Consider the following 18219-nt stretch of genomic DNA (forward strand, 5'->3'; position numbering starts at 1 on the left):
TGCATGCTTATGTTGCTCTCTAACCTTTTTACATTTGAATGTGGACCACTGGTAAAAAAAAGGTTGGAGACCCCTGCTCTAGTTAGTGGATCTTGATGTCAAGTACACGCCCATAGAGAATACATGGAGGAACCCATCAAACTGAGCCTCTCAGTACGTTGTACCCATTGCGAAAAGTGCCACCTATTAGGGGTGGATGGGTTGCAAAATTTCAGGCTCAAACTCCACTGGAAACTGCTCCTTGTAACCATTGCCCAACTCTTCTCTGAGGTCCTCCTGAACCTGGCTTGACCCCCTTCAAAGAAGATGGGGTTTACATGGGGACAACCCTGGAGGGGTATCTTATATTTTCACCTCCACCACGAGTAATCACAAAGGTCTTGCAGGCTAACCAACCCATCTTTACTGGCTAGATCCCGACACAAACAAACAAAGGACAGTAGGCCCCTCCTTTACAACTATTAGCATTTAATTGCTCCAGTCTCCCAGAAAGCAAATACCAATTTTCTGAATATTTACATCATGTCGGGATGGGAGTCCCATTGCAGGACTCTTATAAAGACTTCTCTGTAGAATGCCATAAAACAGAACCTCTAGTGCTCATGTATAAATGCTATTGTCTAGGCAGAGTATCTGAACAGGCTCAAGTAAAATGGCAGCTCCCGCTATGGTTTAATGAAAATATTCCATGTACAAAATACGCAATGTTCTCATTAATTTCCCTGTTTGATGGTCATTATTTCAAATACATTGTTTATGGCCATTGCGCTAAATAAATGTCATGTGATCTCATCAGATTTTTGTTAGTAGGGCAAGACTGAAACATTTGTGGGGCAAGTTACCCTCCACCCGAAACATCCTTAACATTTTCACATCTGCATTGGGATCCCTTTTGGAAACAGAACACAGGCTCCTGCCTCACTACAAGCGTTCTCAGCTCATTGTTATGACTAGTGATCGGCGAATTTCTCCTGTTTCCCTTCGTCTGAAAATTTGCGAATTTCCCATGAAACTCGAAAATTGATCAATTTTGACACCGGCATTAAAGTCAACGGGCGTCCGAATAGTGTTGATACACAACGGTTTTGACACAAACGTCTTTCCGGATGCGAACTTTCACGGGAGTTTTGCAAATTTATTCGCCGGCGGGGGAAACTCGGAAATCCGCCGCAAATTTGCGCCTGGTGAATTTATTCGCCCATCACTAGTTATGACAGAGGTACATTTTAGAGGTGAGGTGGCATATGAAACATACGGCATTGGCTTTTTAGGGCTAATTTAGCATTATATACTGTAACTTAGATGATGCTAAAATGGTGCTGAATTACACCAGTGAGCCTGGCGACTTTGGGGCGGATGATGTTGGGGGCGGGGCATTAACATTGGGGGCGGACTGGATGACTGAGGCAGGACTGATGACATGGCGATTGGCTGATTGCCATGTCATTCACTTCAATGTCCGGTCCGAATTTCCTAATTTGGAAATCCGAACAGGCACTTATCAACTGGGCAGCCCTTCCAGCAGGTGGTGGAAGAGGCTTCAGGGCTCACACAGCAACGTGGATCAAAAGGCGCAACAGCACTGTAATAAAGTTTAATAAAAGCGGTTTTTATATGCAACTCACTACTACAAACAAGCACAAACTTTGACAAAAGATGAAGGCTGAACAGTGAAGCTCATTGAGTTATAAAACAGTAGATGGAGCCATCTTGATTGTTCAAGAGATTAATACATATGAGTTACACCAATCATACAACCAAACTACTAATCTACCTAACCTTAAAGTAAAGGTGGTCATAGACGCAAAGATCCTATTGTACGAATCGAGGATTTGTACGATTTTCGGACCGTGTGTGGAGAGTCCCGACATTTTTCGTCGGGCGGAGATCGATCGGACAGGTTTGATTTTGTCCCGACTGATCCAGATGAATGGATTTTGTTACAACAGTGCCACCTGCTGGTCAGTTTCCCACCAGTCTGACCAGCAAGTAGTCAAGGAAGTTGTCAGGAGAAAGAAAGAGGCTGCTCTAATGTTCTGCTTAGGAATAAAATTAGAAACCTTTCTCAAACTTTTCCTAAGCAGAAGAACATCAGAGCAGCCTCTTTCTTTCTCCTGACAACTTCCTTGACTACTTGGTGGTCAGACTGGTGGGAAACTGACCAGCAGGTGGAGCTGTTGTAACACAATTCATTCATATTAACAGTACATGTATCCCTTAATATCTTGGAATTAAAAAATAATAAATAATGAATGTACATTGCAAACGTTCTCAGAATAGCGCCCTCATCAATTTTACATTCACTTGTTTTAAAGGTTTACTTATCCTTTAACTTTCACTAGACCCATAAAAATGAATTGCTTGTTACATGTAATCAGTAAATATAGAGGAATCAAACCCTGAAGTCACGGGAGGGGGCCTGGATCGTGGGGTCAACTTTCTCTATAGTGATTCTACTTACAGAAACTTTGTGGGTTGGTTGAAACCTACAGTCCCTCTGCTTTGAAGTCTCCCCGCACGCTAGATTGTGTGCTCATGTGCCTGTCTTCAAATCTGCATCTTCCTCTATAATTTTGCCACTGACTAACGATAAGAATAGAGTTGTCCAACTGGGTGCCCATGGGCCAGATATGGACCTCCAAGGGATTTAATGGCCCACAGTTTGCTCAAGGGATTTTAAGAGATTCACCATAACATCATATGGGCTCTATTGTGGGCCCTGAATCACAGGTCTATCACATTTTAAGGTTTTTAAATACATAGGAAATGACCACATGATGGCGGACTTGCCAAGGCTAACATATCAGTGCCTTTTATAGCAGTTACTTAATTTCTTGTGTTGTTTAAACATGACTATTATGAACTGCTACAAGGTTTGTTTAATGACAAAGTATAATCCTGCAATGCCCTTATCTACAGATTTATAGGCAGCACTGAATTAAGCATTGCTGAACTATCACCTATTGTGTCGTCATTTCTGTACTTGTTGCTAAAGTGGTTATCGTGATTTACAGCAGGAATGTCTGACTTTCAGCCGTGTAGCTGTTGCTGGAGCGCAGCTGGAGGGACAGGACTTCGAGCAGATTCAAAGCTTTTAGCAATTACTGTTAAAGGGAAACTGTACTGAGTAAATGTAGTGGTTGATACAAGGGGTGTTCTTAACTGTGTGCAAAGCCTCTAAATGCCTGTGTTCCTCATTAAGGTTACAGTCCAGTTACCAAAAAACTACCAACCTAGCACATACATACAGTTGGCAGAATAGGGATTAATAAGATAATTAATACAATAGTAATGCTTGAAGGCTCATTTACAAGTCTCAAAATAGTAAGAGGCACCAAAATGCAAACTTCTTATATTCCTTACAGGTGCAGGTACCTACTATCCCACAGCCACACACTCCCTTCCCAGAGACTATTATCCACTGTTACTATAGGCACCATCTCTCCCTACTATACCTGCTATCCCACAGTCACACTCCCTTCCCAGAGACTATTATCCACTGTTACTATAGGCACCATCTCTCCCTACTATACCTGCTATCCCACAGTCACACTCCCTTCCCAGAGACTATTATCCCACTGTTACTATAGGCACCATCTCTCCCTACTATACCTGCTATCCCACAGTAACACTCCCTTCCCAGAGACTATTATCCACTGTTACTATAGGCACCATCTCTCCCTACTATACCTGCTATCCCACAGTCACACTCCCTTCCCAGAGACTATTATCCACTGTTACTATAGGCACCATCTCTCCCTACTATACCTGCTATCCCACAGTCACACTCCCTTCCCAGAGACTATTATCCCACTGTTACTATAGGCACCATCTCTCCCTACTATACCTGCTATCCCACAGTCACACTCCCTTCCCAGAGACTATTATCCCACTGTTACTATAGACACATCTCTCCCTACTATACCTGCTATCCCACAGTCACACTCCCTTCCCAGAGACTATTATCCCACTGTTACTATAGGCACCATCTCTCCCTACTATACCTGCTATCCCACAGTCACACTCCCTTCCCAGAGACTATTATCCACTGTTACTATAGACACCATCTCTCCCTACTATACCTGCTATCCCACAGTCACACTCCCTTCCCAGAGACTATTATCCACTGTTACTATAGCACCATCTCTCCCTACTATACCTGCTATCCCACAGTCACACTCCCTTCCCAGAGACTATTATCCACTGTTACTATAGACACCATCTCTCCCTACTATACCTGCTATCCCACAGTCACACTCCCTTCCCAGAGACTATTATCCACTGTTACTATAGGCACCATCTCTCCCTACTATACCTGCTACCCCACAGTCACACTCCCTTCCCAGAGACTATTATCCCACTTTTACTATAGTCACCATCTCTCCCTACTATACCTGCTATCCCACAGTCACACTCCCTTCCCAGAGACTATTATCCACTGTTACTATAGACACCATCTCTCCCTACTATACCTGCTATCCCACAGCCACACTCCCTTCCCAGAGACTATTATCCACTGTTACTATAGGCACCATCTCTCCCTACTATACCTGCTATCCCACAGTCACACTCCCTTCCCAGAGACTATTATCCACTGTTACTATAGGCACCATCTCTCCCTACTATACCAGGCCTTACCAGATCTGGCCTGAGAGTACTAACCGCTGCTTGGACTTACAGTACTTCGCATTGATAACTTTGTTGCAACAGACATAGCAGATGCTTGGGGTTTTCAGAACAAAAAGCCTCCTCACTCATGGGGGGTCCCGGCTCGCAATTTAAATAAGTTAAAGAATCCAATGATATATTTGTTGTGATTCCAGTAAAGTAGATAAACCACTGTACACTTTATTTTGATATGTGAGAATCCTGATATTGATCTGAATGTAAAGAGATTGCTAAAAGCTGTTGCCATTATAAGATGCTGGTGATCATTTCCAGCAAATGACCCTCTCTAATTCCAACTATTTAAAAAAAATAACTTTGAAAGCTTGTCTTGTCTGAACATTAAATCACTTCTAATCTGTACAGCACCTTGGAGTGACCCGCACATTCTCTCGAATGCGTATGGCAGATTTATCATTGTTTAGGACAGGATCAATGACATTCTATCATCAAACATTTGTTTAGAAGACAGTGGAGTATTGTAGACCCTTTTAATAAATTGCCTTATTGAGTGTCAAATAATCATTGGCTTAAAGAGAAAATATACAACTGTATTTAATTTTGGGTTAATCCAAAGTAAGTGTATTAGCTCCATTTAGGTAGAAGTCCTTGGTAGAACTTTTGGAGCTTGTTTACACACAAACTAGATTCTTCTGAAGGTTGAAATACCAGAAAGATCTTTTTTATATATTTATAAAGTGTTGTGGATTTGATTGTTCGATTTAAGGTATATTATATTATTATTGTATTATTATATGGTCAAAAGTATCTGGATTGCTGACTTGCCAAAAAATTACCCCAATAGAAATACTATGAAGTAGCTTCTACCCTTGCTACTTTATCAACCTTTACTCATCTGAGAACGCTTTACACTTACATTGAAACATTGTTGATGGGATTTGCTTCCATTCACAAGAGCATTAGTGAGGTTGGGAACTAATGTTGGGGATCAGAATGGCTCCAAGTCAGACTTCTTACCCATCTCACAGTTCAGTTGGGTGGAGGTCAAGGCTCAGTCCAGGCCATTCAAGTTTTTTTCTGCTCATAGGGACACATAGTTACATAGTTAAATTGAAAGACCAAAGTCCATCAAGTTCAACCCCTCCAAATGAAACCCAGCATTCATACGTACAAACACTCCCACTGACCCCTCCGTACATTCACATAAACTATAATAAACTATATACCCATATATATTGTGCTTGTCCAAGAAATCATCCAAGTCCCTCTTAAAGTCATTAACTGAATCAGCATCACAACATCACCCGGCAGTGCATTCCACAACCTCACTGTCCTCACCGTAAAGAACCCCCTACGTTGCTTCAAATGAAAGTTCTTTTCTTCTAGTCTAAAGGGGAGGCCTCTGGTACGGTGATCCACTTTGTGGGTAAGAAGGTCCCCTGCTATTTGTCTATAATGTCCTCTAATGTACTTGTAAAGTCTAATCATGTCCCCTTTCAAGCGTCTTGATTTCCAGAGAAAACAACCCCAACCTTCACAGTCTACCCTCATAATTTAACTCTTCCCTCCCTCTAACCAGTTTAGTTGCACTTAGTCTCTGCACTTATTTATATCCTTCTTAAGGACAGGACTTAAGGACATGCCCTAGACCAGGAATCCCCAGCCTTTTTTTTTTTTTTTTACCTGTGAGACACATTCAATTGTAAAAAGAGTTGGAGAGCAACATAAGCAAAAAGTTCCTGGGGGTGCCAAACATGGGCTGAGATTGACCATTGATAGCTCCTATGTGGACTTGCAGCCAACAGGAGGCTCTGTTTGACAGTACACCTGGTTTTTATGCAACTAAATCTTGCCTTTAAGCCAGGAGTTCAAAAAGAAGCCCCTGCTTTAAGGCCACTGGGAGCAACATCCAAGGGGTCAGAGAGCAACATATTGCTTGTGAGCCACTAGTTGGGGATTGTCCTAGACCAGTGATGGGCAAAGTGTGGCTCTCCAGCTGTTACAAGACTACAACTCCCACAACTCTACAACTCCCACCATGCCCTGAGAGCTGTAGGCAGTCTTTGCAAGCTGGAGAGCTGCACTTTGCCCATCACTGTCCTAGACCATTACTCCTCCTCCACCAAACTTTACTATTGGCAGTATGCATTCAAGTAGGCAGTCTTCTCCTGACATCCAACTGCCAGATGGTGAAAGGACATTATCATTCCAGAGGACCAACGGTGGTGACTCAATACAATACTCTTTATGATTCTAGGCATTGCACCTGGTGATTGTAGGTTGGTTGGCCTCTGATCACCATAAAAACACATTGCTGCCAACAAATACTTCTTATTATTAGACATTGTCAAATGACTAAAAGGAAACCCTTTTCCATGCAATTACTTTTACAGAATCAGTACTTCTGCCTTGCCAGCATCACTCATTTTCAGGGACAGATGAATTTAATGGTTGTGATCCTTTAGCAACCCCAGCAACAATTAAATATTACAGTTTCATCTTGAGATGGAGAGAGGATAGGCACTTCTACCACAATCCTTCTGCCTTCCTGCAGTAGAGCCAATGTAAAAGGTGTGGACTTCAGATGATGGTACCACTAAAATCTTGTCTAATGTCTTTACCCAAGCTTGCTAAGCAACTGTTGCCCCGTCCGTCTAACCTGCAGATGGTGGCACCACTGCAACCTTTTTTGCCTTCCTTATAGAACAAGGGCAGAAGACCACACTGGGTAGCAGGAGAAGTAGCTTGCTCTATACATGTAAACTCTGGGATTACCTCCTTAATGTCTTCACCCAGGCTTGCTAATCCATTTGGGAAACTAGTTGAACAGTTACCTGCAAAGAAACTTGCTTTGCGATCCCAACAATATTGTAAAAATATACCACTGTCTACAATACTTGCTGATATGCAGGTTTCTCCCTACCTAAATTGAACAATATGATAAGAAACAGCATTATAAAGAAGATATAACGAAGTAAAGCCGCGGCTAGTGGTGGCTGAGTTCTTCTTTAGCAGTAAAAAATATTTGTAGCACCTATAAGTTTACTATCAGGGCATGGGTTCCTGAAAGCATTTTTTTTGCCATGAATTATTATTGGCTGTCAAGCAACCAGTTGTGCCAGCCTTCATAATACAGAAAAGCTGTTAAATGTCTGTTTCATTATCCTTAATACCACTGATCATCCAATACAATAACTGGCACTATATTTACTAGGCACAAATAAATCACAGGTGGAAACGTATTATGCCTCTAGCGATGGGAAGTGTGGCCCAGAGGTATTTACAGTAAAGGTGCACTAATTCTGCCAGCAGGTACTCAGCAACCAGTTATGGTTTAATAAATATCCCTAGGAAACCAACAATATTTTTAAGGCTTGTGCCTTGTGTACATTGGCACCCACTTCAGATTTTGCACGTGATTCTTTTCTGGACAATCTCCGAACATGGCAGGGCATTTTGATATTAACTACATGAACACGTAAAGTAGATAAGAGCAACCCTTCCCTGGGCCCTAATCAGGCCTGGATGTGACGGTGACCTGGGACTTTTAGATGGGAGTGATGGAAAAGGATTTGCTTGCTCTGCTCTGTGCTGCTGGTGAAATGACATTAATCTGTGTACTCTTGGAGACAGACACTTATCTTTATAAAATGTGCAGCTTATATATGCTTAGTTAGCAGGACAGGTTGCCCAAATCATCATTAAAATGAACAAAGTATGAAAACAACACCTGCCTTTGTGCTCCAACTGCCCACACTTATTTATATTGTGCGCTTACCCCTCTCATAGACCGTGTGTTTAAAAGGATACTGTCATGGGAAAAAAAAAATGTTTTCAAAATGAATCAGTTAATAGCGCTGCTCCAGCAGAATTCTGCACTGAAATCCATTTCTCAAAAGAGCAAACAGATTTTTTTATATTCAATTTTGAAATCTGACATGGAGCTAGACATTTTGTCAGTTTCCCAGATTCCCCTGGTCATGTGACTTGTGCCTGCACTTTAGGAGAGAAATGCTTTCTGGCAGGCTGCTGTTTTTCCTTCTCAATGTAACTGAATGTGTCTCAGTGGGACATGGGTTTTTACTATTGAGTGTTGTTCTTAGATCTAACAGGCAGCTGTTATCTTGTGTTAGGGAGCTGTTATCTGGTTACCTTCCCATTGTTCTTTTGTTTGGCTGCTGGGGGGGAAGGGAGGGGGTGATATCACTCCAACTTGCAGTACAGTAGTAAAGAGTGACTGAAGTTTTTCAGAGCACAAGTCACGTGACTTGGGGCAGCTGGGAAATTGACAACATGTCTAGCCCCATGTCAGATTTCAAAATTGAATATAAAAAAATCTGTTTGCTCTTTTGAGAAATGGATTTCAGTGCAGAATTCTGCTGGAGCAGCACTATTAACTGATTCATTTTGAAAAGTTTTTTTCTCATTACAGGAACCCTTTAAGGGCAAGCTTCCTCTAAGGTGAAGTGGTTAAATTAGGGCATTCTTCTGTGATCACATCCATTTCAGCTTGTTGAGGTTGATGTCAAATATATAATGTCTGGTTCTACGGATTACTGAACTTGGGTGAAGCTGCAGCATCATGACTCTGCATAAACCGTATAATAACATGTCGAAATCTCTGGGAAACCTGCCAGGACAATGGAGACTCCCACTTTAATATAACAGGAATAGTGGAAAAGTTAGAATGGGTGAGTAAAAAGCTAAAGATGGAATGAGGAAAATGATAGAGATGATGGATATCCAGAAGGATAAAGAAAAGGGAGAGAGGGGAATAGAGGGGAAGACTATAAGGAAAGATTGGCAGGGTCTGATGATGGATGATTGGATGTTGCCTTAGTTAAAGGAGAAGGAAAATCATCTTGCGCTTGGGGGTGCCAAATGTATTTACTTACCCGGGGCTGGTGCTCCTATCAGCAGAAAACTGCACCGCCGGTCTGGGGTAATTCCAGCGAGCACCAAGGAGCGATCCTCTTCCGGCCTCTTCTTTTTAGTTAAAGTTTGGATTTTCATTCTACTGCCCATGTGCAGCCGCGCAAAGAAAGAGGAAGACGGAAGAAGATCGATCCGTGGTGCTCACTGGTATAGGAGCACCGGCCTGGGGTTTCAGGTAAGTCAATACAATCACTTGGGGGTGCCTAACATTTGGCACCCCAAGTGCATGAAGAATTTCCTTCTCCTTTAAGACAACAACAAGAAGTAATGTATGAGGCTAAAAGTAATTAAGCAAAGTGGGGAAAAAAAGAATATTAGAAGAAGAGCAGAAGACACAGAAGAGAGTTGGTGAGGTTGGGCCTCAGGGGGAAATAACTTAATGCTAATGTATTAATGTAAGGATAAGGAATGTTATGTAATAAATGGAGGAAAGTAGGGCTAGTGCAATTTATTTTAAGATTTCTTACAGAAGACGTGAATGGACAGAGAGATAAAAAGTGAGGAACCAAAGGTTGGGTAGTCCCACTGTATACAAGCAATGGTCTTTTTTTACCCTGGATCCAACTAAACACACATCTCATTGAAAACACTGGGGTCACATTAAAAAATACAGTTGCCTTTTCTTTTTCTCCACAGACAGAAGGCTTCTGATGAAGTGACGCTCAGTCACGAAACGTGTAAAGCTGGTTCCCCTGCCCGCTCATACTATTGTATTTTAAACATGGATCAATAAAGATTTACCTATTTTATCCAAGCCTGGTTTCTGATCCATTGATGGCATCCCTACTATTAAGTTTGGTTTGAAGCAGTGTTTCCGCGGCCAGAGTGGAGGTAGAGGGATCGACTGGCAATCAGGTTATACAGTCTCTCTGCAACGTGCAACAATGGCGTCCACCCTCTACTACTCATAAAATGTGTTTCATCCTGTTTGCAATGGTATTGTTTTCTCAGCCTTCAACATTGTCCTCACCCTTATGAATACTGTACAGTTTTGAGCAACATATTCCTTCCAATATTCAGAGATCACCAAAATCAAACTTGTAGGTTGGAGTAGGGGCTGAGTTCCTCTATCTCATCTCAATGTTGAGGCTAGGCTAAATAGTCAGCTGTTCTAATAGTTCACCTTAGGAGGGAGAACTGGGAGCAACCCAACTGGAACCTCCAAGGATCTCAGTGGGTTTAGCACCTATGTGTGCACCAGGCCTCCAGATGTCAGTCATCTGAGAGAAGGTGAACCACTATGGAAAGAGCACTATATTACTGGTCAACTTGGGTTACACTTTTCTTATCAGTGATTGTAGCTCCAGAAACTACATGGAGAGCTCTGGAACAGTGGCAGATGAATAAAGTGTTTGCCCTATGGGTACAAATATTTTAATCAATATAATATATTTCTTATACAAAGTATTAAGAACGTCATAGACTACATTTTGTTCCAAAAGGATAAATCTGGAGCAGGCACATAAATGAAGGCAGTCTTCCACCAATTAGTCAAAACAAAGTGAAGCTTTATTGTGTCCTACGCCCTTACACGTTTCGTGTCTTAAACACTTAAGGTGGCCGTAGACGCACAGATAATATCGCACGGAACGAATTTTCGTCCGATATTCATTGCGTGTACGGTGGAAAAAGAGCTGACCGATATCGGCAGAAGACTAGGATATCGGTCGGCTCGTCGATCGGGCTGGATGGAAAATATCGGGTGCCTTTGAAGGGACCCAAACATCACCCATTGTTAGTGCTGAATCGGCAGGTACAGGTAGAATTCTATTGTTTCTACCTGTATATCTACCTGTATATCTGACGATTCAGCTCTACACGTGTGTATTGAAAAAAAAGATCTTTCTTGGAAAGATCTTTTCCAAGAAAGATCGTAATTGTTACGTCTATGGCCACCTTTAATCATAGCCTATGATTAAGTGTTGAAGACACGAAATGTGTAAGGCGTAGGACACAATAAATCTTCACTTTGTTTTAGTGTACATTTGGTTCCAAGTCATCCATACTGAATGTGGTGCTCACCCTTCTGGAAAAGTTTCAGTCCTGAGTCATGATATTTCATGGAACATCATCCTAATAATCCTGATTCACCTTCCCCCAAATACAAAGTGTACCAAGGTCAGCAAGATGATCAGAAGTGGAAAATCGGCAAGCAAAGCATCTGTTTGTTCCCTATCTCTCCAGCTGTCAGAAAAGGCCAAAAAACAAGCAAAACAAGCTAGTTAATTGTTCAAATAGACCTGTTTTCTCCCCCAGAAAAGCTCTTCATTGAATGAACTGGGGTTGTCTCCAATCTGGAGATGTTAGTTAAACAAGACAGATGAGATATAAGTTGTATGCTCTCACGGATGAATTGCCACCAGAAAATGGGCAAAGCGGAAAGAAAGGATGAAAGAAAGAAAGAAAGAAAGAAAGAAAGAAAGAAAGAAAGAAAGAAAGAAAGAAAGAAAGAAAGAATATATAGACATATGTATAATCATACTTAATATGGAGTCCAGTAGTGTAGCCATAATATCCATTAAGTTAAATAACTTTGCCTTTGTTGAGATTCCATATATTAATTAACCAAATAAATATAAAACCTCATTTAATGTAATGCAATAAAAGTCACATCATCTATGAAGATTCTCATTTATCCAGGTTATAATATACAGTATCTAGTAAAATTGAGTCAAAGGCAACTGGAAACTGAACTAAAGAAGCCGCTCAGATGAAACATTTTCAAGAAAAACTAGGAAAGGTTTGAGAAAGGTTTCTAATTTTATTTCTAAGTAGAAGAACATCAGAGCAGCCTCTTTCTTTCTCCTGACAACTTCCTTGACTACTTGGTGGTCAGACTGGTGGGAAACTGACCAGCAGGTGGCGCTGTTGTAACAAAATTCATTCATATTAACAGCACATGTATCCCTTAATATCTTGGAAAAAAAGAAATAATGAATGTACATTGAAAAAGTTCACTCTCATCAATTTTACATTCACTTATTTTAAAGGTTTACTTATCCTTAAAATGGAGTCTATGGGAGACAAGCTTTCTGTAATTTGGAGCTTTCTTGATATCAGGTCCCTGGATAATGGATCCCATACCTGTAATAAGATACTAAAATAAACAGAAACACATGCCAAATTGTACCATTAATTTTTGATATCACAGATCAACCAGCAGCCACCCAAGGTCAGAGGATTGTTCCATTATATATATAATAAGTGGAAAATCTGTGTATGTGACCAGCTGTATGTTCCATAGCAAAAATTGCATTTTAAGGGGTTTTAATTTTTATATGCTAATTAGGGATGCACCGAATCCACTATTTTGGATTCGGTGGTGAAAGATTCGGCCGAATACCGAACCGAATGTGAACCCTAATTTGCATATGCAAATTAGGGGTGGGAGGGGAAAAAAAATTTACTTCGTTGTTTTGTGACAAAAAGTCACTCGATTTCCCTCCCCACCCCTAATTTACATATGCAAATTCGGATTCGGTTCGGCCGGGCCCAAGGATTCGACCGAATCCGAATCCTGCTGAAAAAGGCCGAATCCTGGCCGAATCCTGAACCGAATCCTAGATTCGGTGCATCCCTAATGCTAATTTGATGCATGATATAATGATATGTCTAATCAATACTGAGCTTTCAACAGAAACAATTTACCCATGTTACATCGTTTGTAAGTGTTATACAATTTATTTTACTCTGTATATATATAAATATATAAAATCACTTTTACAGGCATGTCCCGCAGAACCGACTTTCCATCATCTATCCCGTGAAGAGCAAATGTTTTCCTTTAAAAAAAAAAAAAAGGAACCTGGCAAATGGAAGGTAAAATTTACATTTGCAGAGTTTGCTGAATAGTTAAAATTGCTTGGTCAACTGACATCTAAATGGTTAAGTGTTAAACATTTACAGTAGCGGGAGGAGCAGCTAATGGAGCAGATTTGGACAAGGTGCTTAGCTAAGGTGCTTAATTGATGGAACAGGAGTATAAAACAGGTGCACGGCACAGAGAGATCACTCTGTATCCTTCAACAACTTCTGTGAGCCACTTTCCTCCTTCTGACCTTTCCAGCACTTATCCAGGTAAGATGAACATCACAGTAGTGGACCCGTGTGTGTAAATAGCTGCTGTACTACTATTGGCAGGTGTCCGACTTAATGGACATCATTGGAGAAATAGAACAATAGATATTCTTTTTTTGTTGGGTAGAAGCGTTGAGGACTGGGCAGTTTTGAAGACTACCCTAGGCCCAGTCTATTTGTGGAAGCAAACCACCCTATGTGGAGGGACAATATGTTATTGCAGCGTAAATTTTGCTACTATCTTCAGTTTATGGCGCATAGTGTAAGCTATAGTTCAATACTAGCCAAAGGGCCACCGTTTAGATGTAGAGTATCTTTAATATAGACTGTGCTGCAAGTCTACTAACCCAGAGCAACTAAACTGGTCCTCAGTCTGGTATTCTTCTGGCTCTACCTGCACAGTCAAGAGGTAAAGTTGGTTCAACCTACAGGTGATACACTTCAGATCTACAAAGTATCCCCCTGCTTTTATTGGAACTATCCTCCATTGTTGTTCTAATAGCTTACTAATTATTTACTGTATTATTTTCCATTCTCAGTTTCTACTTTTTTGTATCCTCCTCAGCTCCTACTATCTTTCACCATGGCTCTATGGATGCAGTGTCTGCCCCTGGTTCTTGTCCTCTTTTTCTCTACACCCAACACCGAAGCTCTAGTTAACCAGCACTTGTGTGGGTCTCACCTGGTAGAAGCCCTGTACTTAGTATGTGGGGATCGAGGCTTCTTCTACTACCCTAAGGTCAAACGGGACATGGAACAAGCACTTGGTGAGAACATTATATTACTACTATGCTAGATATTTAAAAAATAAGTTTTTATCCATTGGAAAATGACCCACAATTAAAACTTGGGCCAAGTGAAAAGGTTTAGTAAATTTTGAAATGATGTTGAATCAGAGCTTCTGGGTCATTTCAAAAAGAGATGCCATGTCAACCAGTTAAGTTGGAGAACTTCTAAGGAAACCATTTTGCTGCTTCTGGAAGTCTTCCTAATTGTATGTTTCCAAGAAACTATGTTTAAGCTTGGAGTTCTTACCTCTAGTCACCAATGCCGTGATTAGCATAACTATCTCCATGTCTTTAATTAGATCCTTATTTGATAGCTGTCACATTAATAAAATGGGATTGCTATGGGAACCTAGAACATTCTCATCAAAGTTTGGTGTCAAAGGAAGTGCAGTTGTGTGTTATTTGTTGCAATATCTAATTGTCCGGTGCTGCCCTAGAAGAGTGATATCCTTGTTAAAGCATAGCAGAAGCTTTCTTTGGCATGCAGCCATCTGTCAGAATTATTAAGCCGCAGTTTGATCCACCTACATTCCCTAAACCATGCGCCGTTGTTGGGCCTCTAACCAAAGCTATTCATCCTTGGCAAAATGAAGTTCATTTATCTCAAAGACAAAAACAAACCTGCAAAGGATGCATCATTAGACTGTTCCTACCCTAATTATAAATGTTGCAAAATAACTCTTGATGGACATTGGGTGAATGCCAGTACTTGTATGTTAACATTATAGAATTCACGTTGACAGACATTGTATAGCTAGAGACTGTACTAGATACCAATGAGTCTTGATTTAACCCATTTCTAGACCCTTTTTATTCCAAAATAGAAAACAGGCTATTCCACTTGCTGGCTTTGTCTAAGAACTAATGATTGTAGTGATGGCGGGGTATACTGAATAGCTTCCTTTTCTCTTAGTAGGCATTGTAGACCATAATGGATATTATTAATTGCAGATGGAGCCATCTTAATCTGCTGATCTGCTAATCTGATTTTACGTAGTCCAATTTAACACTTCTGGAGCAGATAATGTTCCTGCAAAATATGCTTCTCTTTGTTTCACTGTAATGAACAAGTAAAGCCTGCTCCATCTGTAGTTCTACCACCCACATGATGGTTTTACAACATCCCTTGATAATGTACTACAGGTGTAGATGCAAGGGGTTCATTAAAGAAGAAATAAAGATGTTTGCTAAGAGTCTGTACTTGAGCAACACAATTGTGTATGGTAAAGACCTGAAGCTCCATATAACTTTAGCCCTTATACCTGTCTTGGTGTATTGGGATTCTATACTCCTTCCCATGTATGGATGTCCTAAGCTACAAAAGTTACTCCTCTCTGGAGTCTTCTCTATACTTGGGTGCTGTAGCTACCACCTGCATTTGTACATTGGGATATAGATATAGATTGCATGACACTGCATTGAGTAGATGTCAGGCTCAATCCAAAGAGATTGAAGGTGTCCAAACACCACTGCAGTTGGGGACAATGGGGAGATGGTGGCTATAATTTCACTGCATGAAGCAACTGTGCATGGAAGCTGAGAGGTGACATTTTTGTGCTAATGTATTTATTGGTGCAAGAGTGTAGAACCACAACACACAATTGGCAGTATAATTTCAAATGCTGTAATAGGTGCTTGGAACAATGGAGAGTAGGGTGTATAATTTGCTTAGAATTCCTAATTTTAAGCACCACGACAAACTTGAGCTATATAATTTTAATGACTTGGGTTGTGGGTGGGTTGGCCTTGAAAACAAAGATGGCTGCTTACAGGAATTGTGGCAAGGATTTAAATAGGTAACAAATGACCTGCAGAAGAAATGGATATAGTAGGTACTGATGGTATTGTATGCAAAGGCTTATTTTATACATTATGTAACATTCTCCATGTGGAAAAAATCAAAGGATGCATGCTAAGCAATAATAAGTTTTAACTGAAATAGGATGTTTCCCTGCAAACTGCATTTTTGCGGAGACTACAATCTTATGATATTTGCCAGAATTTCCTATTAATATTATTGCTATATTTTATCTGTAAAAATCCACAATATTGTGCAGCTGTGAAGAGAAGCCAAACATAGCTAGAATTATAATTGCAGCCCATGTGGTAGAGTTTTTGATCTTGGAATCTTGGGGGTTGAGATTAAATACAATAGAAACAAGTATATAATCAGCAGGGTACTCCAGCCATATGAAACCAATAGAGGTGTAGACGAGGACTTGAATGTTTTTGTGACCAGACACTCAATGTGTTTGGGTGTATGGAGAAGCAGTGTTGGGTTGGAGCTCTTGGCGCTCTCTGGAAACCTTAGACCCTACTCACAAAAATATTTTCTAATGTCTTTTTTCTTATTTCTTCTCCATCTTCCTCGGGGGGTTTTATTTTTCCAATGTTTTCTATCTATCTATCTATCTATCTATCTATCTATCTATCATCTATCTATCTATCTATCTATCTACTATATATCTTTCTTTTATTTATAGATATATCCCAATTCTGGGCTCAAGTTGCATTCCACAATGAAAAGAGCAGGAGGTATAGATAAGCCTCCAATGGTTTTGTCAACTTAATTGAAGCAAATGCAAACGAGACAGGCCACAAGAAGTCATGGCATTAAAGCTGACTCAAATACGGTTCTGTTGACATCCAAGCCAACTTCGAGAATGACAGAGGAGAGAAAAGCTGTGGTTATAAGGTGTATCAGCACCTATGCTAAATGAAAGGTCTCACATAGGGAGAAAGACAATTGAATGTAGTCAATGGGTAGTTCAAAGACTTGTCAGCTAGAGATGGGTCATCATGGGTGGAAAAACCAATGAAACCCAGCCTTAGAAGCTTCCTTAGAAAACTGTATTTTCAGGGACTGTTTACAGGTCTGTTAGCAAGGTGAGCAAGTTGACGAATTTCTGGACAATACAATCAAATATGATTTGACCAATTTCTTATCTCCTGTTTCTTATCTTGTTCTTGCAGTCAGTGGACCCCAGGATAATGAGTTGGATGGAATGCAGCTCCAGCCTCAGGAGTATCAGAAAATGAAGAGGGGGATTGTGGAGCAATGTTGCCACAGCACATGTTCTCTCTTCCAGCTGGAGAGTTACTGCAACTAGGGGACCAGGCTAATGATCTCCAAGCAAGGCACCTTCAAGGCAATTCCATCATGCAAAAACACCAGGACAGAGAGCATGGTCTAACTGTGGATAAAATCTCTTTCTTCACATGTATATTTATTCCTTATAAATTACATCTGTATCCTAAATATTCTGTTTTTCTTCGAACGAGTTATATGGAATAATTGTAGGTGAGAGGAGAAGAAACATCTGTTATTTTTCCATTTTCATTTGCTCTGAAAGCACCACTCGCTATTGTAATGCTACAGGAAAGACCTGGTTTTAGGTGACAGGGCAGGTTACATTTATTAAGTTCAGATGTAAAAAAAAAAAATCTGGAAGAAAAAGAGCCACCCCAATTGTTAGTCCCATCTTGCTTTTAAGTGCCTGGGCCTACTGTATCTACTGCCTCTCTGTCTCAATGCAAATAAATATAAGCTAAAATGCTATTGCACGTCTTCTGGTGTTTTTAACTGCGCTACTGGGCATATAATCCATGTGATTTATATATCCGTTACTCGAGATGTATTCATTGTGGGTCCGTGTACAGGCTCTCGGCTGCTGCGATTAGCTGCCTCTTTTTAACATCCAACCAACAGGAAGCAAGAGAGGGAAAAATATTTTCTTCATCGCATAAAGCCATTTGCTTTTCAGAGCTGTGAAACTGGGAAAAGGAAATTATG

General features: G+C 40.7%; 1 protein-coding gene across 2 annotated transcripts; it reads left to right on the plus strand.

Annotated features, from left to right (window-relative positions):
* The first annotated feature begins 13533 nt into the window (after positions 1–13533).
* On the plus strand, positions 13534–17985 carry ins.S (insulin S homeolog). 2 transcript variants are annotated; one of them, XM_041591139.1, is made up of 3 exons: positions 13534–13638; positions 14204–14405; positions 17400–17985. In XM_041591139.1, the coding sequence occupies exons 2-3, from the start codon at positions 14222–14224 to the stop codon at positions 17534–17536; spliced, it is 321 nt and encodes a 106-aa protein (XP_041447073.1). In that variant the 5' UTR covers positions 13534–13638; positions 14204–14221; the 3' UTR covers positions 17537–17985.
* Positions 17986–18219: the final 234 nt, after the last annotated feature.

This window comes from Xenopus laevis, chromosome 4S (genome assembly GCF_017654675.1).
Source record: "Xenopus laevis strain J_2021 chromosome 4S, Xenopus_laevis_v10.1, whole genome shotgun sequence".
Lineage (NCBI taxonomy): Eukaryota > Metazoa > Chordata > Amphibia > Anura > Pipidae > Xenopus > Xenopus laevis.